Raw genomic sequence first — 23,595 nt, forward strand, 5'->3', positions numbered from 1 at the left:
TACAAGAATAAAGCTGGACTCCTACCTCACAGTAGACACAAAATTTAACTCTAAAGGGATGAAAGACCCAAATGTAAGAGCTAAAACATTAGCACTATTAGAAAATAGATAAGTTGATAAATTGGACTACATCAAAATTTTAAACTTCTGTGCTCTAGAGGACACCATCAAGAAAGTGAAAAGACAACTCACAGAATGGAAAAAAATACTTGCAAGTCTTGTATCTTATAATGGGATTTATTTAATCCAAAATGTATAAAACTCTCACAATTCAACAATAAAAATGCCAATTACATAAGCAAAAAATGCACAAGAATTTGAAGAGTTCTCTAAAGAAGATACACGAGTGGCAATAACACATGAAAGGTTGCTCATGAACATTAATCATTAGGATAATGTAAACGAAAGTCACAAGGAGATACAACTTCACACCCACTAGGATGGCTGTAATTAAAAAGACAGACAATATAACAAGTGTTGGAAAGGATGCAGAGAAATTAGAACTCTCTTACTTTGCTAGTAGGAATGTAAAATGGACTAGCCACTCTGGAGAATATGTTGTAGTTTCCTCCAAATTTAAACATATAGTTACCATATGACCCAATTAAGCAGAGAGAGGGGGGTGGGGGAGAGAGAGAGAGAGAAAGGGAAAAGAGAAAAGAGAAAAAAGAAAAAGAAAAAGAATAAAAAAGGAAGGAAGGAAGGAAGGAAAATACTTCTTAAGTTTGCATTTTCCTTTCCTTTGTAGGATCTGTTCTTCTCTTTACCTCAACTCTCATTTCATAGCTTAATTCTTAATTCTTTGGAATATAATCTATTATTTAAAACTCACTCTTGTTTTAAGTGGTAAATATTTTTCCAAAATACACCTTTCTCTTATCAACATTGATATTCATCTCTTATGCTAATGTTGTGATGTCTTATTTGTTTGCTTCTTTTAATGTACCTGAATGAGAGTAAAACTTAGAATATTGGCCCCAAAACAATATAAATAAATTCTGTAATACTTTCAATGTGTTTATAGTCACTGTTAGAATCATCTTCTTATACTCTGAGCTGGAAGCATGGGCTTGTAAATTTATTCCATAAATGTAATCCTGATGCAAGCTGAGGAAAATACAGAGAATAATGAGACTTTAATCAGGGCCAACAAGAAAGTTTTGACTCCATATATATTTGTTATAAGTTTGCTAGAATCATGGCACTAGAGAGAAATAGCTCCCCAAACCTCATTTTAAAATTCATGTCCACCATAACATGTCCTTCAACATTGGAGAAGAAATGTTCATCCAATCACTGTCAAATGATTCTGAACCTAAAGGTTTAATTGTATTTAAATAGACCAAGATCACACAGGAATGTGTGTAATAATTTACACTAAATTCATTACATTGGTACTAACTGGGATTTCTTGTATTACTGAGGTTCCTTTTTTGGCTTTTGTTGAGAGACTCTATAAATAAAACCATAAATATTTCAGTTGAAAACAATTTTAAAAATTAAGTATGGATGATGTTTACCATTTAATTTAATGTTTATCATTAAATGAAGAAAAACTAAACTTGGAAGTTGACTTCTGTCTCTGACTAGATTAATGTTTCTGTATTGTTAGATTTTAAAGATAAAAGGGGAAATCTCTTCAATCTGTCACAGTCTCAAGCATTCGGTAATCTAGATTATGGCTTTTTGTGATTTACAACCTACGATACAATGGATGCAAACACCAGGGTCAATACTCAACTGTCCACCTGGACTGGAATATTTAACTCAGGTATGATAATGTGTTTCTTAATTTAGCTGATGGATAATACTATGAATTTAGATGGATTAAAAATATAATTTGTGTTATTAGAAAATATTTTCACTATAGACTAAAATACTATACCTGTTAACATTAAGAATTCTACATTTTATTTAATTTTAATTTTTGATTGAGATAGTAAATTCACAAGTTAAATACAGTAACCCCTCAGTATCCACTGGAGGACTGGTTTCAGGACTAGCCCAGAAGATACCAAAACTGGAGGTGCCCAAGTCCCGGAGTCGGCCCTTCAGATCTGCAGTTGTGAACCGCAGGCTCAACCGACTGCAGATCATGAACACGGCACATCGTCAGAGGCTGGCTGAGTGTGCGGATGCAGACACAGGGGTATGGAGTGCTGACTGTAAATTTACTCAAAAAAATGCATTTATAAGTAGACCTGAGCAGTTCAAACCCATGTTGTTCAAGGGCCAACTACAATGTAACATTGTTATTTACAAATGGGTTTTATGGGAAACCCATTTAAAAATAAATACCTACTTTTTAAAATAGGAAATTGGATTCTGAGAATGTAAGTAAAAATGACTTCAAGACTCTTCAGTTTATCTAACTGATTAGGTATTAGACGCCTGGTACGCAAATATGAACACTAATATTAGGAAAACATCTCCATTCTCTAGCAAATTTAATGACACTGAATTGCTATTTTGTTTATGCTATCAATTCTGATTTAATTTTCCTGTAGTGCTATCTCTGAATAACTAATTAACTTTGATATTTCACATTACAATTCGTTGGCCACATCTTATTTTTTAATTCTTTAAAAATGAAAAGGTATGCATGTTCCTTCTTAAAAAGATTTTTTACATTTTCAATGCTTAATTATAAACTATAAACTAATATTAACATAAATCTAACAAGACATTTTTGAATGTGGGTAAAAACTACATTAAAATTTTTACTTCAAATTACAGTATAGATATTTCTCTCTCAATTTCAAAGATATCTTTAATAAAAGTCTTTAAAATTTTTTCTGAACCAAAATACTGAATACATAAACAACAGGGCAAAGAGAATACACATTATAGACTATCTAAGATTTTTTCATTTCCTTTTTCTATAGTACAAATGTTAAAATGTCACACCTAGACTGGTATAATGTATGATATTTGACAGAAAAAAATAAGAGATGTTGATAATGAATCAATTACTGTAAATAACCTAATTGTAAGTATTAATGTATATTTGTATTATTATGTGCTTTAAATTTAGTTTGATTACTTCATACCACCTATGTTTATTTTCTGCTGTAATAGGTTAATCAGTTACTAGTGTGTCAGCGTTTTGATCTGCTGGAAGGTACGTACCAAATGCACTGATATGTTAATTCTCAAATATGTAACTTGTTTTGCTGTAGTTCAGCCAACCCCTATTAATTAAAGCACTTCTTATGTCTAAGGAAAACTAAACTTTGAAATATGAAGAGAATAAATAGAAGGTCTTTAGATGATGAAAAGGTGAATGTGATAGTAGTCTTCTCATGAGACAAGAGAAAGATACGGCTCCAGATTACACCTGAAAATTCTGGTCTGTGTTTTAAGTCTTGCTAAGCAGTAGGTCTGTTTCCTGAAAGAGTCTGCCTATCCTGAATTCCTCAAATACTGGTATTTCAGAGAAGCAATGATTCCAGATTTCTCTGGAATTCTGCTAGTAGAAGCAGAATGCAGGTAAATTTCTGGGCGGCCCAATTCCTAATTCCACTCCTTAGTCTGAGAAATTAAACTGCCCTTTAGAATTCAACTGTTTTCGTTTATTTCCTCCACTTAGAACAAATATTTATTTCATTTAGATGAAGCTGCAGTACATGTAAATAAAATGAAATTGACTGTCATTAAAAAAAAATAGTATCACCATCGACGACCTTTCTTACTGACATTAGAGAATCTAAGACTAAAATAGGCATTCATGGTTTTGTTTAATTAATAAAAGCATTCCAATATAGACATATTATAAATGAGTGCTTTGGGAGAATTTTTCTTGCTAGCTTACACTAAATGCTTTATTTTATGAAAGACCATTTATTCCAGAATTCCCATTGAGTACCTATAATGAACAAGCCATTTTGAAAGTATCAAAGAAGAGTCTGACCTGGCCTTGCCCTGAAGGGCTTGCCCTAAAATGTGAGAGTGGCTGTACTTAAATAAAATACACGGTATGAAGTAATAAAAGTCATGAGAGAGGTAGGAACCAATTGTGGGGACTCACAGGACATAAACAGTCACAGTAACTTGCAATTTCAATTATGATAAAAATAGCAAAAACATTTAGAAAAATCTAACCAGCTATACTACAGGGAACTAGTTCTGCAAACTAGTGATGCTCAGAGCATGGTCACTGGGCCAGCACCACCAACATCATATGGAACGTATTAGAGCTATCAAATTCCCAGGCTTTATCACAGACCCCCTAAATCACAGAATCCAGAGGCGGGGCTCAGCAGTCTGTGCTTTCTCAAGCCATCCAGATGGTTCTGATGAAGGCTCAAATTTCTGAACTGCTGCTCTAAATGACACTTTCACATGATTTAACACTGGGCAGTTATTTAAAAGACTGAGACAGCTCTACAGAATTGTCAGGAATATCTCCAAGGTATATTGCTAACTGTTAAAAGCAATTACAAAGTTAGTGCATATAGTAGCATGTGTATGTGTGTGTGTGTGTGTGTGTGTGTGTGTGTGTGTGTGTGTGTGTGTGTAAAATACATTTAGGTTTTGCATATGTTTGAGATATCTCTAGAAGGATGCATATGAAATTGGAGAAAGAAGAAGAAATAAAATAGGCCTGGGAGGAAGAATTATTTTTAATTTTATACTCTCCTTTGCATTTTAAAATTTGTGCCATATATATGTAATTCTTAATCATAAAAGAAATTAAATCTAAAAGGCAGCCAGAAATTTTTTCATAAATCTTGAATCATGATTTAACTTTGAATGTTAAATCAGAATGAATACCTATCAAATATGCTGGTACAATAAGAAAACATATGTTTATATGCCCAAAAACCATTAAAAAGTGACGAAATTCTATAACTAATTCTGTGACTAAATTCTGTTTCAAAGGTTAACAGTAAAACATAATGTTATATGCATATCAGAGCAACATATGTATATCAAAATAAACATATACTCACTAAAGTACATTTGAAATTAAGAAAACTTAGGAGGAAAAAGTCATCCATATGTAACTGGTAAGTTTCTTCTGAAGGCTTTTAAAAATATTTCTTTGATGAGGTCTTTAAAATAATGTTTAATCACTGTCCATCTAATTTTTTATATTTATCCACTTAATTTTTTTTATCCTGAAACCCAACATTTTAAATAGCTACACAATAATCCTCAAGAGAGGATACTACACATTGCCTTCTGTTTCTGGATATTTACTTTTCTTCTGTTTTATTTTTTTCTTTTCTAAGTAGTGCAGTAGTTAATGTTTGGTGCAGAAAGCACTTTTTAAAAAAATTAGGATTGTTTTATTTGCATAATCACAGAAGTAAAGTTATTAGGACAAAAGTTAATACTTCCATTTGCCTGCAAAAGAGGTGAATTTGAATCTGTCTTATGTGGTTAATATTTGAGACTGCTATCTCTGTTAATTTAGCATAGGTAAAATATTTTTTATTGGTTTCTATTAGACAGACTGAAAACCCAAGAAAGTCATTTTCACATCCTGTAGGAAGGAAAAGATGAAGAGGAGTAAAATTTAAAATAACTCAAAACATAATGGTAACAGGTTAATTTCTCTGAAATTCAAAATGACACAAAAAAGCTATGCATGGAATTTTAGCAGTAAAAAGAACCAAAGAGTAGCTAGCATCACTTCTATTTTTCTGTGTGAGAAAATATGGATACTAATGAAGAACCACTTAAAGCCAAGCGGTTTCTTACATAACTTACTCATCTTATTCACATTTGAACATAATTTGATATGCAATTTATACAAGTCCCTTTGGCATTAATAAATCACCATATTGTTTCATTCTTTAGTCCTTAGCCATTTTGAAACTAACAAAACATATGATGTCATGGACAATCAAGGACAGAGAATTTACTTTGCAGAAGAGAAAAGCAACTGTTTCCTCAGACATTTCTGTGGACCTTCAAGGCCTTTTACCATGACAATTTATGATAACAGAGGCTGTGATGTCATCACTATGCATAAAGCTCTAAGATGGAGCTGTTGCTGGAGTAACTGCTGCCTACAAAAGGTCAGTACATATTATTTCTACCATGTGATTTAGAATGTATTTGAGTTCCTTCAGAAAAGCATCAACCCTGGGCAGTATGCTAAAATTAAAACATTAGGTTTGGCTACAAAGGATTGTCCGGAATGAAGTATGTCAGAGAGAGAATCATATATTCATACCTCATACCTGCAGGATAAAAATCATGCATATAACTGTAAATATTTTTAAGGCAATGAAAGTCACAAGAAATTGAGAGTTTTAGAACTTTTTTACTCTAAAATATTATTGTGATTTTTATTTGCATTTCCCTGCTTGTTAGATATTGAATATCTTTTATGTAGTGTTTAAATCTGTTGCACATTTTTAAATGAATCTATTTGTCCTGTTAAGTTATAAGAATTTTTAGATAGTCTGAATATAAGCCCTTATATATAAAAGTGGAAGGAAGGAAAGGAAGGGCAGGGAGGAAAGGAAAGGAAGGGAAGGCAGGAGGGGAAGGGAGGAAGGGAAGGAAAGGAAGAAAAAGAGCAAGCTAGCTAACAGAAGTATATTCAGGGAAACAATGTCTCTCAAACCCTCATCTCCTGAGTCTGCTGCTGTATTCTTCTTCAGAGGCAATTGCTATTATGAGTTAGGTATTCTTCCAGAAATATTCTATGAATATTTATGTAACAGATGTATATTTGTGCTATATGTGTGCTATATATGTGTGTGGGGGGGTGTGTTTTAAACACAAATGGTGAACATTCTTTTACAATTTTTTAACACATAACATGGCTTGTAGATTGTATAAGTATGAACAGAGCTTCTTCATTCTCATAAATGGCTGCATAATAACCCATTGTATGGATGATATACCATAATTTATTCAACCAGTCTCTATCAGTTCTGATGAACTGGGCTTCAAATCACAATGAACATAAAGAATTTTAACGAATTCACATTTTAGATAATAAATAGTTTTTGGTGTAACTGGAGTTTTTAAGGCATATCTCTTGGGCATGGAAATCTTAAAAAGTGATCCGCATAAGCCCCCAGAGAATAGTTTATTAATTACTATTCTAACTGCCCTCATTTTTTCAAACATTCTTTTAATAACTTTGTTTCTAATTACAAAAGTAATGCATATTCAGTGTTAAGACCCTTGGAAAACAGAACAACACGGAAAAAAAGTGCTGTGTGTCTGGCCACCATCTGGAGACAGCCACTGCTAACAATTCGGCATAGGCCCTTTCTTTGCACACGTACCCACTAATATATATGCATACACACTTACATTTTTTTTAACATTTTTTATTGATTTATAATCATTTTATAATGTATTAAATTCCAGTGTAGAGCACAATTTTTCAGTTATACATGAACATATATATATTCATTGTCACCTTTTTTCCTCTGTGAGCTACCATAAGATCTTGTATATATTTCTCTGTGCTATACAGTATAATCTTGTTTATCTATTCTACAATTTTGAAATCCCAGTCTATCTCTTCCCACCCCCTGCCCCCTTGGCAACTACAAGTTTGTATTCTATGTCTATGAGTCTGTTTCTGTTTTGTATTTATGCTTTTTTTTTTTTTTTTAGATTCCACATATGAGCGATCTCATATGGTATTTTTCTTTCTCTTTCTGGCTTACTTCACTTAGAATGACATTCTCCAGGTGCATCCATGTTGCTGCAAATGGCGTTATGTTGTCGGTTTTTATGGCTGAGTAGTATTCCATTGTATAAATATACCACCTCTTCTTTATCCAGTCATCCATTGATGGACATTTAGGCTGTCTCCACGTCTTGGCTATTGTAAATAGTGCTGCTATGAACATTGGGGTGCAGGTGTCATCCTGAAGTAGGGTTCCTTCTGGATATATGCCCAGGAGTGGGATTCCTCAGTCATATGATAAGTCTATTCCTAGTCTTTTGAGGAATCTCCATACTGTTTTCCACAGTGGGTGCACCAAACTGCATTCCCACCAGCAGTGTAGGAGGGTTCCCCTTTCTCCACAGCCTCTCTAGAATTTGTCATTTATGGATTTTTGAATGATGGCCATTCTGACTGGTGTGAGATGATACCTCATTGTAGTTTTGATTTGCATTTCTCTGATAATTAGTGATATTGAGCATTTTTTCATGTGCCTTTTGATCATTTGTATTTCTTCCTTGGAGAATTGCTTGTTTAGGTCTTTTGCCCATTTTTGGATTGGGTTGTTTGGTTGTTTCTTATTAAGTCATATGAGCTGCTTATATATTCTGGAGATCAAGCCTTTGTGGTTTCATTTGCAAAAATTTTCTCCCATTCCGTAGGTTGTCTTTTTGTTTTACTTCTGGTTTCCTTTGCTGTGCAGAAGCTTGTAAGTTTCATTGGGTCCCATTTGTTGATTCTTGCTTTTATTTCTATAGCTTGAGTAGACTGTTCTAGGAGAACATTTTTGATATGTATTTCAGATAATGTTTTGCCTATATTTTCTTCTAGGAGGTTTATTGTATCTTGTCTTATGTTTAAGTCTTTGATCCATTTTGAGTTGATTTTTGTGTATGGTGTAAGGGAGTGTTCTTGCCTTCTTTTACAAATGGAAAAATTAATTTCAGAGAGGTAAGTGACTTATCCACATTTCATGTTGTTGGTGAGCAGCGGCAACAGATCTCAATTCAGGGGTTTCAACATCTAAATCCTGGGTTTCAGACTTCCAGTCAATTCCCAAATATAGGGCACGCCTTAAAGTCAGAAAGTTCTGTTCATATATACAAAAAGTTAAAAGGTCACAACATTGTAAAATGATTATAAATCAATAAAAAATGTTTAAAAAAAGTTAAAAGGTAGCATGTAAGTAAATACAGTGTAACTTACAAATCAAACTTATCTCATTTGATCAATGTTCTATTTTTCAATATTTTATAGCTAAAAGTTGAGGCTCCTCCAGGAGAAATAATTGGATATGTTTATCAATACTATCACCCATTTTTGCCAATGTTTAAAATATAAAATGAAAAAAAGGAGGATGTAATGAAAATCAGAGGGCCATGTGTGCTTTCTAGCTGTCTCAAAGAACAAAATTTTAATGTGAGTAATTCATTATGTTTTAAGATTATCATGTTCAAATTAGTTAATAGCTTGATAATTTTCTAGTAAAATAATTAATAAATGTGATTAAAAGAAAACAAAAACATTATCATGTTATTGCTAGAACTATTTGCCTATTTTTAATTGAATATCTAATTCATAGTTTCTTTTCTTAAACTCTACAGTTTGTGCAGCTTGTAAGGCACCTTTATAAGCTATATTTTAAGTATACAGTTATCAGGGGGAGGATATAGCTCAGTGGTAGAGTGTGTGCTTAGCATGCATGAGGTCCTGGGTTCAATCCCCAGTACCTCAGTCAATCAATTAATCAACCTAATTACCTCCCTCCCCTCCAGAAAAGGTTTTTATAAAGTGTTAACTATATAGTTATCAAACAACAAGTTTTGTATTTAATATTTCGTAGAATATTGAAACAGAAAATTAAGCATTATTGCAATGGACAATGACAATTCAGCATTAATTATAGATAATACATTAATGCTAATTTTTATAAAATTCTAAAACTGGTATGATACAATTTTATTACATTTTTATATGCTTACTGATTTATTTCTCAGATTATGTCCAAAATTCAGATAATAATTTTGAAAGTGAACTACTAAATATACTGAATACAGTTAATAAAGCTAGATAGTCCAGTACACTTGGTTAAATCTGGAGATTCCTAAACAACAGAGAATACTGTCTTGGTTTAATAAAATATTCAATTTGAAAAAAAGTACTGCCTTTCAGTATTCATCAAGGACATGTTTGCTTGTTTTAATATCTTTAATATCTAGTCAGGAATTTGGACACAACCTAGGTAAAATACTACCTGCTTTTTTTTTCCTCCTCTAGAGTATGTCAATTCAGTTTAGTGATACTAATTCTGATTAGCATTTGCACGTACTGATTAAGTAAAACATACTCTAATAATAACAATAGTAAGTTTAGCTTAGAAAAATTTAACAAAGTGCGCACACAGGACTCTTCTCTATTTCAAGTTGGAAACCAATGCAACAGAGTAGTCTATGCATAGAATTCTGGAAGCCAAAGCTACCTTGGCTCATTTTTTAATAATATCATTGGTTTATATCTCACATTGTAATACAATAAATTCTATTTTATTCTAGTATTTTGAGAACTTTCTCTAAGGTATATAAAATACTTCCTATTTCTTCTAATTTCGAAGCAAAGCCATTTTAGAGCTGGCACTTGTGGGTAATCTCCAAGAGTGAGGAGCAAGAAAGGGAGGCAAATGGTTCTGTGAGAAAGTCATCTTGTGCATGAATGTGGACAAACCTTTTAATACTTTTGGCTATGAAAAAGAGGGCAGAAGCCAAGGACTTCCTAGTAATAGGACAGGACCACAGCGAGGCAAATAAAACATTGATCTCAGGTACAAAATTTAAAGGGGTATCAAAAACCTAGTAATTAAGATAAATGACATGTTTTAAACATCAAAATTAATGCAAAACAATCTGTTATAAACAAATACCAAAAATTTTAGTTAAGACCAAAACTCACTAAGCACTTGTATGACTTGTCTCCCTGCCTTACAATAATCCTGATCCTGGCTGGATGGGGGCACAGGGTGAACAGGAAGGTATCTTCATGAAAGGTATGTCCTTAGCATATTTTGATTTTAAAAGAAAGAAGCCAAATTGGAGGAAAAGTGTGGAGAAACGGCAGAAATTGAAAATCTGATGAACACTGTCTCTTATTTGGTATGAGACCCAAGGCTGTATGGAACTGGCCTTGAACAGGCATAGAGATGTCCCATTCATCATACCATGAAGGAAGCAGGGGGTGTTGGTACAGATACAACAACTTTCTAGGCTGGTGTCTAGGGTTTTCGTAAGTTTCTGTCCAGCTGCCTCGATTTTTTCTTCAATGTAAAATATAAGCTGTTTGCCAAGAATAAGGGGGAATGATGTGTTCAGAGTTGTGAAAAAACTGGGGAAGTTTTGACATAGTTATATAAAACTTTTCCATAGTTTTCTTTCCCCAAATTCCTTAACATTACTTACAAGGCTATGGAAGACCTAGCCCTGTAAACCTCTCTCTTCTCACTCATTTTCTATCACTACCCTCCTCACTCATTTCACTTCCTAATTCAGAGCATTTTCACATGTAGTTGACTTTCTCTAGGAGGCTCTCACTTTTCCTAGTTCTCTGTCACTAATTTCCATTGATCCGCCAAGTCTCAGTTTAAATGGTACTTTGCCTAAGAGGCTTTCTCTAAAACCATCCCCCGGATTCTTTCAGTCTGCCTATCATCTCCCTATTATGCTGCATCATAGCACCCTACCTTTTCATCTGGCATTCACTACCAGACAAGTAGTAGGATTTATCACAGATTTATTGTTATGTTCGCATGAGTATCTCCAATGTTGAGAAATGAATATTTTGTATGAGAAGTGATGCCCTGAGGAGTCTAGATAAGTGCAGGAGAAAAGCGGATGAGGAAAAGATAGAGCAATTCAGAAAATTAGTATCTCTTAGAAAAGAGTTAACTAGCTGAACAGCTAGTGGTTTTCATTTTGCAATTAAATCAATTCTCCAAATTATATGTATTAACATAATTGTATATATAATGTGCATTATATATAAAGATTATATATTATATGTGTATGTATACAAACACATACATAAAATCAGTTGTATATAATCAATTTGAAAATCTCTTTTTATATAGAAATTGTCTGTAGATGTTTTTATAGGCTATTATGTGTCCATATTGCTTATTCTTTTTATTGTAGGGTACAACCATAGTTATATTACAGCTTGCTTGATTATTACTCATATAGGTCATATTTAATTACTAAAACTGATATAGGAATACCTATTCTTTTTATTTCAGAGATTTTATCTAAGACTATATATATATTTTTTATTTTAGTTATTGTCCCTGGATGAAGAAATAGTAATTGGTAAGATTTCAAAACAGTGGGCTGGATTTATGAGGGAACTATTCACCAATGCTGACAAATTTGGGATCCAGTTTCCATTTGATCTTGATGTTAAAGTAAAAGCACTGATGCTTGGAGCAAGTTTCCTCGTTGTGAGTCTATTTTTATTCTATTTAGCTGAACATTAACTTTCTGAGATTTTAACTACACCTTTGCCAATATTTCTCCTCAAATCATCAATTGCAATCTGTGCTTTTGGTCTAATCTTCAGTCCCCAAATCACTTCATGGACTAGTGTTCACACTGCAAAGGAAATAAAAACTAGAATGTCTTGGAAACGTGATTGTTAAAGTTAAAATCCTTTGCCTTAATGAGAAACAAGACTAAGTCACTGAAAATAGGGGGATAATGGCTCATTCAATGTAATTTATTGTTATTTCCAATAATTTAAAACTTCATTTTAAAAGTACCATTATTTTGCATTTTAATTCAAAAGTAATGCATTGTTATTTGGAAACCATAGATATGTAGAAATATTTTAAAAAATGTCACTTGATTATAATTGGATCTTAGGGGCACAATGAACATAAGCAACTACCTTCATTCTCCAAATGTAATGAAATGACAGAAAACAGCAAGAGAGGTATGCAGGGCTGAGTCATGTAGTATTAAGAAAATTTGAAGAAAGAGAAACATACACAGAGTAGATAGCAGATCAAATGAAAGTGAGAAAAAGAATAGTGAACTGAGAGATATAGTTGAAGAAATTATTCATAATGCACTACAGAGATAAGGAAATACAAAAGTGAGGAGTTCCAAATAATTAAGATAGGATAGAGAATAAATAATCACTAAAAAGTTTCCAGAACAAAGAAACGTGAATCCAGAAATTCATAAAGGACAATCCTATGTAATTTTATTAAAAATTAACATCTATATAAACCAGAGTGAAAAAGCAGAACAACAAAGAAAAATAACCCAAAAGAATCAATAAATCTCCCACAAGGAATTAGACTGACAACTGACTTCTCAACAGAGTGGAAACCAGAGAAAGTAGAATATCTTCAAAGTATTGATTAAAAAAAAAATCTTAACTCTCAAATTCTATTTTCTTCAAAAGTACAAATCTCAAGGATAAAACAAAAATACATAAATTAGTTTTTTTAAAAACACAGAGTTTTACACACACAGATCATTTCTAAAGGAGATAATTCAGGAAGAAGGAACACAATCTGAGAAGGATCATCTGAAGTTCAATAATACTCATGAGCAAATAAAATGCTAACCATACTTGTGAATGTAAACATGCTTTTAAAAATAATGTCAGAAGTGGTTCAAGATAGTGGCATAAGAACAGCCTGAACTCATCTCCTACCATGGGCATACCAAATCTACCGCTACATAGGGAATAATTCCCTCTGAGAAAAACCTGACAACTAGCTAAACAGCTCTTCAACAGTATACGGTAAGGATCACGTCAAGATGGGTTGGAAAGGCAGAGATGTATTCTCACCCAAAAACCCACACTTGGTGCAGTGACCCACAACCAGGAGAAATCTCACAAATATGGAGCTTCTCCCCAAGAAGAAAGGGGTTCATGCCTCCCTTCAGGCATCCCAGCCCTTGAGATCTGCAATGGAGAGACAGACTAGCCTGCAAAACATCTGGGCTTGGAAGCCAACAGGACTTATGTCCAGGAGACTCAAAGTGCTGTAGGGAACAAAGTCTTAAAGGACTCATAGACAGACTCACCCTAGGACAGCAAACAGCAGTTTGAAAAACATCTAAACTAAATGATATTAGCTAGTAAAGAAGATTCACTAGCTAATCTAAAAACAACTGCTAAAGGGGCAGGGGCCTGTTGGGACTCTGATGATGAAGACACTGGTGTGCACCATTTTTATGCTCTCATTCTATCTTGTAACAGCCAGCACAGATGGTGCCACTTTTGCATTCTTGTTACCTTGCTAGTTCTGTGGTTGTACACTGCCTGCAGCCTTGCTAAAGCCAGCAGGCATGCCCTGGCCCCAAGCTCACCTGCAGCCCTGGCAAAGCCAACAGGTGTGTACAGTCCACAATGGAGATACCTCTTCATCACCTGGCTCTGGTAGCCAAGAGTGCTTGTTTCTGAGCCCCATGGGACTGAAACAATCAGAGAGTTCTTAAAAGGCTACCACCCCCCAGACCATGGTATAGACAGCAGACTGAAACACAGCTCCAGTCTTTCTGTGAAAAAGGCCTATTTACTGGTCCCAGAGCCTCAGCTTGAGGGGTAGGCTTCAAGTTTGTCACACAGCTAGAGGCTATAAAGCTGACCCCAGGGAATATAGGTAGGGAGATGCCATTTTTGCATTCTCTCTTGGCCTAGCTTCAGCTTTCTGGTATCTACCAGGAAGGAGCTTATACACTCATCTAGGGTGTGAATTTCTTCAAACGTCACTAAGAGGATTCCTCCAAATTACTTGATCTGGAGTCCAACTGGGTTTATGACAGCAATCCCACAGGACTATATATATTTGTATACCTTAGAAGCTGCTGCCTGAGAGTCTGGCTCCCAGTGAGCCTGAAACTAGGTACTGACTGAGATCCTTCCTTCTGCACAGTGACATGTCTTGTAACAGCCTCAACAACTAGGACCTATGAAGACTAAATGTGGGTGCTTAGACAATCACAAAGGTTTGAGAGATAACCAAGAGCTAAGGAAAGGTCAAAGGACATGGTTCATCTCCTGTAGAAGGCCATTTCTTCAGGATTGGGAGAGGTAGCTCCTTTGCCTAACACAGAAACAAACATAGAGAGTCAAGCAAAATGAAGAAACATGCAATAAATGAAAGAATAAGGGAAGACACCAAAAAAAAAAAAAAAAACCCACTTCAAATAAGAGCAACACAAAGAGATCCACACCAAGATACATTATAATTAAGATGTCAAAAGTTAAAGAGAGAATCAAAAGCAGCAAGAGAAATATAACCTGTTACATACAAGGGAACCCCCATGAGGCTATCAGCAAATTTTTCAATAGAAATTTTGTCAGCCAGAAGAAAGTGGCATGTTATACTCAAAGTGCTGAAAGGAAACGTTCCAACCAAGAATATTCTACCAGGCAAGATTATCATTAAGAACAGAAGGAGAGAGAGAGCTTTCCAGATCAGCAAAGACTGTAATAGATACTCAAATATAATTTAAAAAGGAATTTAGTGATAATACTAAAGAAAGTCATCAAAACACAAGGTAAGGGAACAAGAGAAAAAGAGAAGAACTATAAAACAGCCAGAAAACAATGAACAAAAATGCCAGTAAATACATGCCTATCAAAAATGACTTTAAATGCAAATGGACTAAAGTCTCCAATCAAAAGACATAGAATGGCTGAATGAATGAAAACAAGAACCATCTATGTGCTGCCTACAAGACAGTCTCTATAGATGTAAGGACACACAGACTGAACGTGAAGAGATGAAAAATATGTTTCATATAAATGGAAACCAAAAGAAAGCTGGGATAGCTATATCAGACAAAATAAATTTTAAACACTGTAATATAGACAAAGATGGGAATTACACAACAATAAAGAGTCAATCCAACAAGAAGATGTAACGTTTGTAAATATTAATGCACTCAACAAAGGGGAACCTAAATATATAAAGCTAATATTAATAGACCAAAAGGGAGAAATTGACAGCAGTACAATAGGAATACATTAATACCTCACTTACATCAATGAATAGATCATCCAAACAAAATCAATAAGGAAGGATCAGCTTTAAATGACACATTAAACTTGATGGATTTAATACATAGAACATTCCATCCAAAAGCAGCAGAATACCCTTCTTCTTAAGAGCACATGGAACATTCTCTGGGCTAGATCACATGTTAGGCCATAATACAAGCCTCAATAAATCAGAAGATTGAAATTGTATCAAGCATCTTTCTGACCACAATGATTTAATACTAGAAATTAATTACGAGAAAAATGAAAAAATCACAAATATGTGGAGCTCAAATAACATATTATGTAACAACCAATGGGTCAACCATAAAATCAAAGAGAAACCAGAAAATACCTTGAGACAAATCAAAATGGAAATACAACATGCCAAGATCTATGATATGCAGCAAAACTGGTTCTAAGAGGGAAGTTCATATCAAAACAAGCCTACTTCAAAAAATAAAAGTCTCAAACAATCTAACTTTATACCTAATAGAAATAGAAAAAGAACAAACAAAGCCAAAGGTTAGTAGAGGGAAAGAATTAATAAGATCAGAGCAATAACAAATGAAATATAGACTAATAAGACAATGGAAAAGATCAATGAAACTAAGAGCTGTTTCTTCAAAAAGATAAGTAAAATCGACAAATTTTACCTAGACTTATCAAGAAAAAAGAAGGATCAAATAAATAAAGTCAGAAATAAATCAGAAGCTACAACAGATACCAAAAAATACAAAGGATTATGAGAGACTACTATGAACAATTATATGCCAACACATTGGACAACCTAGAAGAAATGACCAAATTCCCAGAAACATACACTCTTCTGAGACAAATTCATGAAGAAACATAAAATTTGAATAGACCGATTACTAGTAAGGATATTAAACCAGTAATGAAAAACCTCCAAACAAACAAAAGTCTAGGATCGGATAGCTTCACTGGTGAATTCTACCAAACATTTAAAGAAGCTTTAATACCTATTCTCACACTATTCCAAAAAATTGAAGGAGAGAGAATGCTTCCAAACTCATTTTTATAAGGCCAGCATTACCCTGATACCAAAACCAAACAGTAACACTACAATAAAATAAAATTACAGGTCAACATCCCTGATGAACACAGGTACAAATATCCTCAACAGAAAATGAGCACATTGAGTTTAACAATACATTAAGAGGATAATAAACCATGACCAAATGGAATTAATTCCAGGGATGCAAGGAATTATAACATCTGCAAATCTACCCACATGAGACACATTAACAAAATGAAATATAAAAGCATATAATCATCTCAATAGAGGTAGAAAGGCTTTTGACAAAATTCAACATCCACTTATGTTAAAAACACTCAACAAAATAGAGGGAACACACATCAACATAATAAAGGCCGTATATGACAAGCCCACAGCTAACATCATAGTCAATGGCAAAAAGCTGAAAGCTTTTCCTCTAAGATTAGGAACAAGACAAGGATGCTTACTCTCCTGACTTTCATTCAACAGAGTATTGGAAGACCTTGCTAGAGCAATTAAATGATAAAAAAGAAATAAAACGTATTCAAGTTAGAAAGGGAGGAATAAAACTGTCATTATCTGCAGACAACACAATTTTATACATAGAAAACTTTAAGAACTCTACCAAAAAACTGTTAGAACTAATAAGCTAAATCAGTAAAGGTACAGGTATAAAATTTATATACAAAAAGCTGTTGTGTTTTTATACACAAATAATGAACTATCAGAGACAAAAGTTAAGAAAGGACTCTCATTTAAAATGGACTCAAAAAGAATAATATAACTAAGAATAAATTTACCAAGGAAGTGAAAGACCTGTACACTGAAAACTATAAGATATTCATGAACAAAGCTAAAGAAGATACAAATAAATGGAAAGATATTATGTACTCATGAATTGGAAGAATTAATATTGTTAAAATGTCCATATTTCCCGAAGAAATCTACACATTCAAAGCAATCCCTATCAAAATTCCTAAGACATTTTTCACAGAAATCAAACAATCCTAAAATTTTTATGGAACCAAAACAGATCCTGAAAACCAAAGCAATCTTGAGAAAGAAGAACAAAGATAGAGGCATCATGCCCCTTGATTTCAAACTATATTAAAAAGCCACAGTAATCAAAACAGTATGTATGATACTGACATAAAAAAGCAGCCTAAATGTCCATCAACAGATGACTAAATAAAGAAGATGTGGTATATTTATATGATAGAATACTATTCAGCCACAAAAACCGACAACATAACGCTATTTGCAGCAACATGGATGTTCCTGGAGAATGTCATTCTGAGTGAAGTGAACCAGAGAGAGAAAGAAAAATACCATGTGAGATCGCTCATATGAGGAATCTAAAAAAAAAAAAAAAAAACATAAATACAAAACAGAAACAGACTCATAGACATAGAGTACAAGCTTGGGATTGCTGGGGGGACAGGGGGTGGGAAGGGACAGACTGGGATTTTAAAATGCAGAATAGATAAACAAGATTGTACTGTATAGCACAGGGAAATATATGCAGGATCTTGTGGTAGCTCACAGCGAAAAAAATGTGACAATGAATATATGTATGTTCATGTATAACTGAAAAATTGTGCTCTACTCTGGAATTTGACACAACATTGTAAAATGACTATAAGTCAATAAAAAATGTTAAAAACAACAACAACAACAACAACAACAACAAACAAACAAAGAAAAACAGCCCCTTCAATAAGTGAAACAGGACAGAGACCCCCAAAATAAGCCCATGCATATATAGTCAATTAATTTATGATGAAGGAGCCAAGAATATACAATGGGGAAAGGACAGTCTCTTCAATAAATGGTGTTAAGGAAACTGGACAGCCACATGCAAAAGAATAAAATTAGGCTACTATCATAGATCATGCACAAAAATTAACTCAAAATATTTTAAAGACTTGAATATAAGACCTGAAACCATAAAAGTCCTGGATGAAAACATAGGTGATAAGCTCCTTGACATTGGTCTTGGTGAGGATTTTTGGATATGACTCCTAAGGAAAAGACATAAAAGGCAAAAACAAACAAGTGGGACTATATCAAACTAAAAATCAAGGTTACCATCAACAAAATGAAAAGGCAACCAACTGAATGGGAGAAGATATTTATAAATTATACATCCAGTAAGGGGTTAATATCCAAAATATAACTGTAACTCATACACTCCATAGTTAAAAAATGAACATTCTGATTTAAAAATGGGAAGTGGATCTGAATAGACATTTTCCCTAATAAGACATATAGATGGCCAACAGGCACATGAAAAGGTACTCAACATCACTAATCATCAGCAGAATGCAAATCAAAACCTTGATGAGATATCACCTCACATTGGTTAGAATGACTATTATCAAAAACACAAGAAATAAGAAGTGTTGGCAAGGACATGGAGAAAAGTGAACCTTGTGCACTGCTTGTGTAAACGGGTGCAGCCTCTATGTAATTCAGTACAGAGCTTCTCAAAAAATTAAAAATATAACATCCATATGATCCAGTAATTCACTTCCAGGTATTTCCCTTAGAAAATAAAAAATTTAACTTGAAAATACTGCACCCTCAAAGTAGACAACTTATGGAAATAATCTATTGTCCATCAATGGATAAGTGAAAAAGAAAGATGTGTTGTGTACACACACACACACACACACACACACACACACACGGGAATACTACTCAGCCATAAAAAAGTACGAAATCTTGTCTTTTGTCACAATGTATGAATTTTGCCAAATGCAACAACATGGATGGACCTCCAGGGTTTTATAGTTAGTGAAATCTGTCAGACTGAGAAAGACAAATACCATATGATTTCACTGATATGTGGAATCTAAAAGACAAAACAAACAAAACTAAATTAAACTACTAGATACAGAGAAAAGATTGGAGGATGGGCAAAATGGGTTAAGGGTCAAGATGTACAAACTTCGAGTTATAAAATAAATAAGTCATGGGATGTAATGTACAGCATGGTTACTATAGTCAATAACATTGTATATTTGAAAGGTTCTAAGATAGTAAATATTAAAAGTTCTCATTATAAGAAAAAAAAATTGTAACTTTGTATGATGACAGATGACAACTAGACTTATTGTAATGGTCATTTTGCAGTGTATACAAATATTGACTCATTATGTTGTATATCTGAAACTAACATAATGTTATATGTCAATTATACCTCAATTAAAAATAATAATAGCTGTAGGCCCCCGCCTGAAGGCTCTAGAGAATAAGCCATGGGCTGAACTGATAAACTGTGAGAAATGTCACGTAGCTGGCTGGGTAAGAGATGGTCTATTTAATGTATCCAGTATGGACGGCTGGATAGCCAATGACGGGTAAGATCCTCAGAGGAGGACAACCTAAGACAGGCACAGCCGGCTGGGTAAGAGATGGCCTACTTAATGAAGTTTCATGACAAACTTTAAAACAATCTGTCCTTGATCATGTAATAACCTGTGCTTACTGCAGAAGCCTGGGAACCTGGAGCCTGGGAACCTAAATAGCTTAAAATTATTAACATTGTTATAACTTAGATGATATGTGAGGCACCATGCATGTTCTATATAAATCCTTTTCTAAGAATCAATAAACAGAGAACTGCTTCGCTTCTCTCCTCACGGTGTTCGTGTGTACATGATATCGCGCCACTGACAACAGCAAATGTCTAATTTGTGAGGTCAAAAAGAAGCAAAGCTAAAATAATAGGGAAAAAATTATATAAATTGTGAGAAAATGATCAGAATTACAATGTTGTAATGTCCTTGTATTGTTCAGGAGGTGAGTTAAGTTAAATATGAATGTTAGTTTTATGGACAACCAATAAAACAATGAAATAGACTGTACCTCAAACTAGTAGAGAGAAAAATGAGAATAAAACACAAGCAAGCAAGCAAACATATAAAAAATCCATTTGAGGGAAAAAGAAAGAGAAAAAAGCATAGAGAAAATGGGGCAAACAGAAATAGGAATTAAAATGGTAGAAATAAATCTACCTATTCAGTTATATTAAGATGTCAATTAAATATATTCTATACAATATTTTATAATTACCACAATAAATATAAATGGTCAAAGCTTGCAAGTAAAATGATACATATTGCTCAATTTGATTTTTAAATTATCTGTAGGCTCTGTATAGGAGACAAATTACTATAATGACAAAAAAATGAAAGAAGAAAATATGGGGAAAATTAACAGAAAAATACTAACCACAAATAAGCTAATAAAGCTAACTTATTACCAGGTAAAAAAGTAGACTTTAAGACAAAAAACACTGTTAGGGACAGAGGCAGAGAGGGTAACTACATAATGATAAAAGTTCTATTCAAAAGAAGATACAATAATCCTAGGCTCCTGTGCACCTAATATAAACCTCAATATAGAGAAAATGGTATGTGGTTAGTGACAAACTCATCATTATAGTGGGTGCATACTTTTCAATTTTTACTTGATGCAGAAGACAGAACCTTAGTAAAGTTATTTAAATTTGAACAACAAAATGAACAAGCTTGATGTAAAACTTTGTATCAAGCAAGTAGACAGTATACATTGTTCTCAAACTTTTTTTTAACACCAATTTTTCTCCTATTGGGCCAAGAAACAAGTCTCATGGAATTGGTGTCATCTGGACCATGATATCTGAGCTAGTAATACTAAATCAGAAGTTGATAAAGAAACATTTTAAAATACTTTGTACATATGTAAATATGTAAATAACTCAGGGATAAAAAGTAATGTGTAATGAAATTTTAAAAATATATCAGATTGTATAATAACTAGCATATGACATGTTAAAAATTTTGGATATAACTAAAAATGTTAAAGAGAAATGTATAGCTGTAAAAACTTATTGAAGAAAAGAAGAAAAGTGAAAATTAATGAACCTAGTACCTATCTCCAAAAAGTTAGTAAAAGAACAGAACAAACCCAAAGGAAGCATAAGGAAAGAAATACTGAATTATTGATCAAAGATAAATGAACAAACAGATCCACACCTGGTCTCTGGATGAAAAAGAACTTTCAAAGCAAGTAAATCATACAGTAACGGATTGCTAAATTAGAAATATTTTAAACTTCTGTACCTCAAAACAGATCATACCATTAAATATTCAAAAGCAAATAATAGAGTAAAATATGTTTCAAATATGACCAAGAATTAATATCCTTATATTAATAAATGTTTACTTAAATGAGAAAAAAATATCAAATTCCAAATGGAAATGGACAAAGAATATGAAAAACTAATTTATACAGCCATTAAAGAAGGAATACAAATAACCAATAACCATATTAACAACATTTCAAAAACATGAAGAAAAAAAACAATAAAATATCCCTTTTCACTTTTATTTCCCCGAATGATGAACTGAATGCTGATGAAGTTTTAAGGATTCAAACACTCATGAGCTACAGGTGCAATTTTGGGGGAACAAATGGAAAACATCTATCAAAAAAATTAATGTTTATATTTTCATATGCATTAGTTTCTTCCAAAAAACATCAGGAGATGCATACAAACAATTATGTGTATTCTAGTAAATAGAAATGTATATCCTATGTAGCAAACTTCACTCTAATAAATAAAAAAATTAAAACCTAAAATTTAAGGTATGAGATGTATTAAGCACATTAAGAGATATTTCTAAAACAGAATGTTAAAGACTCAAAATAAATGTTCATAAATGAACTTTAATGACATGAATATTCAGCATATACTATGCAGTGAATAAAAAAAAGCAGCATATAAGCATATTATAATACCAGTTGCGTATTTGGAAGTAATTTGAGCCAAAATATTAATGGCAGACCTTGGGAGAATTGAAATGGTAAATTTTCCCTTCTCTCTTCATAAATTTTTCTATTTTGAATGTATATGAATGAAAAAATAAAGAGAGAAAATGAGGTGGAATTAGTTGCTGTTCTCTAAGTACCATTATATTCAAATGTATTATTTTAGTGTATTTAAGAGTAGTCAATCAATCATTGTTAAGCCCTTAGAAGTTAGTTCCTAATAGTTCTGATCCTCAGAATTCTATTTTAATATGTTTTATAATCATGTTATTATAACACAGGACCCAAAAAGCACTCTCATGTCTAAGGTCTGTACCCGTTTCTATTATTAAGCCTATCTAATGACATTTATTTTTCATTTTCATCCTAGGACTACATGTATTTTGAACTTTGGTCATAAGAATCATCCTGAAAGATTATGCCAGAGATTACTGGCAATAAAGTTCGCCACACCTCAGCAAGATTAAACAACTTTCACTTAGAGTATCTAAATAAAGTTTTGTTTCACTAAAACTATTTGTATGATTTTTTTCTGCATAATAAACCAACCCAAAATTTAGGAACTTAAAATGATGATTGTATCTAGTCTAGGATTCTGCTGTATAGTTCTCCTGGTCAAGACCTGGCTCACTCATGCACGTGCAGTCAATTAACAGATTGGCTGGGGACTGTCTCATCCCAGATGGCCTCATTCAGAAGTCTGGCTGTTGTCTGAGGCAACAGAGGCAACAGGCCACATAGCTTTCATCATCTAGGGAGCTATCCAAAGCTTTTACACATGATGACTATATTACAGAGGCAGCAAGGAAGCATGCTCAAATGTTCACGCTCACTTCAAGCCTCTGTTTCTGTTATATTTACTAATGTCCCATTCATTAGCCAAAGCAAGTCAAATAGCCAAGTCCAGATTGGAGGAGTGGAAAAATAGACTCAATTTCTTTATGGAATTTGCTGCAAAATATTGTGTGTGTGTTTTTCTTTAATCCCCTGCAATCTATCATTGTAGACCCTCTGGTTACAATTATTTCATTCTCTCCACATGCAAAGTATCCTCAACCCTCTCAGAACT

The 23,595-nt window shown here is 33.3% G+C and overlaps 1 protein-coding gene across 1 annotated transcript; it reads left to right on the forward strand.

Annotated features, from left to right (window-relative positions):
* The first annotated feature begins 203 nt into the window (after positions 1-203).
* Positions 204-22,993, forward strand: LOC105066805 (phospholipid scramblase 1). Its single transcript, XM_010952221.2, is given in 7 exon segments — positions 204-1,771; positions 3,079-3,121; positions 5,806-6,026; positions 8,903-9,064; positions 11,967-12,128; positions 13,307-13,308; positions 22,897-22,993. Coding segments are annotated over 7 exon segments (780 nt in total). The 5' UTR covers positions 204-1,678.
* Positions 22,994-23,595: the final 602 nt, after the last annotated feature.

The sequence above is a fragment of the Camelus bactrianus genome, chromosome 1, assembly GCF_048773025.1.
Source record: "Camelus bactrianus isolate YW-2024 breed Bactrian camel chromosome 1, ASM4877302v1, whole genome shotgun sequence".
NCBI lineage: Eukaryota > Metazoa > Chordata > Mammalia > Artiodactyla > Camelidae > Camelus > Camelus bactrianus.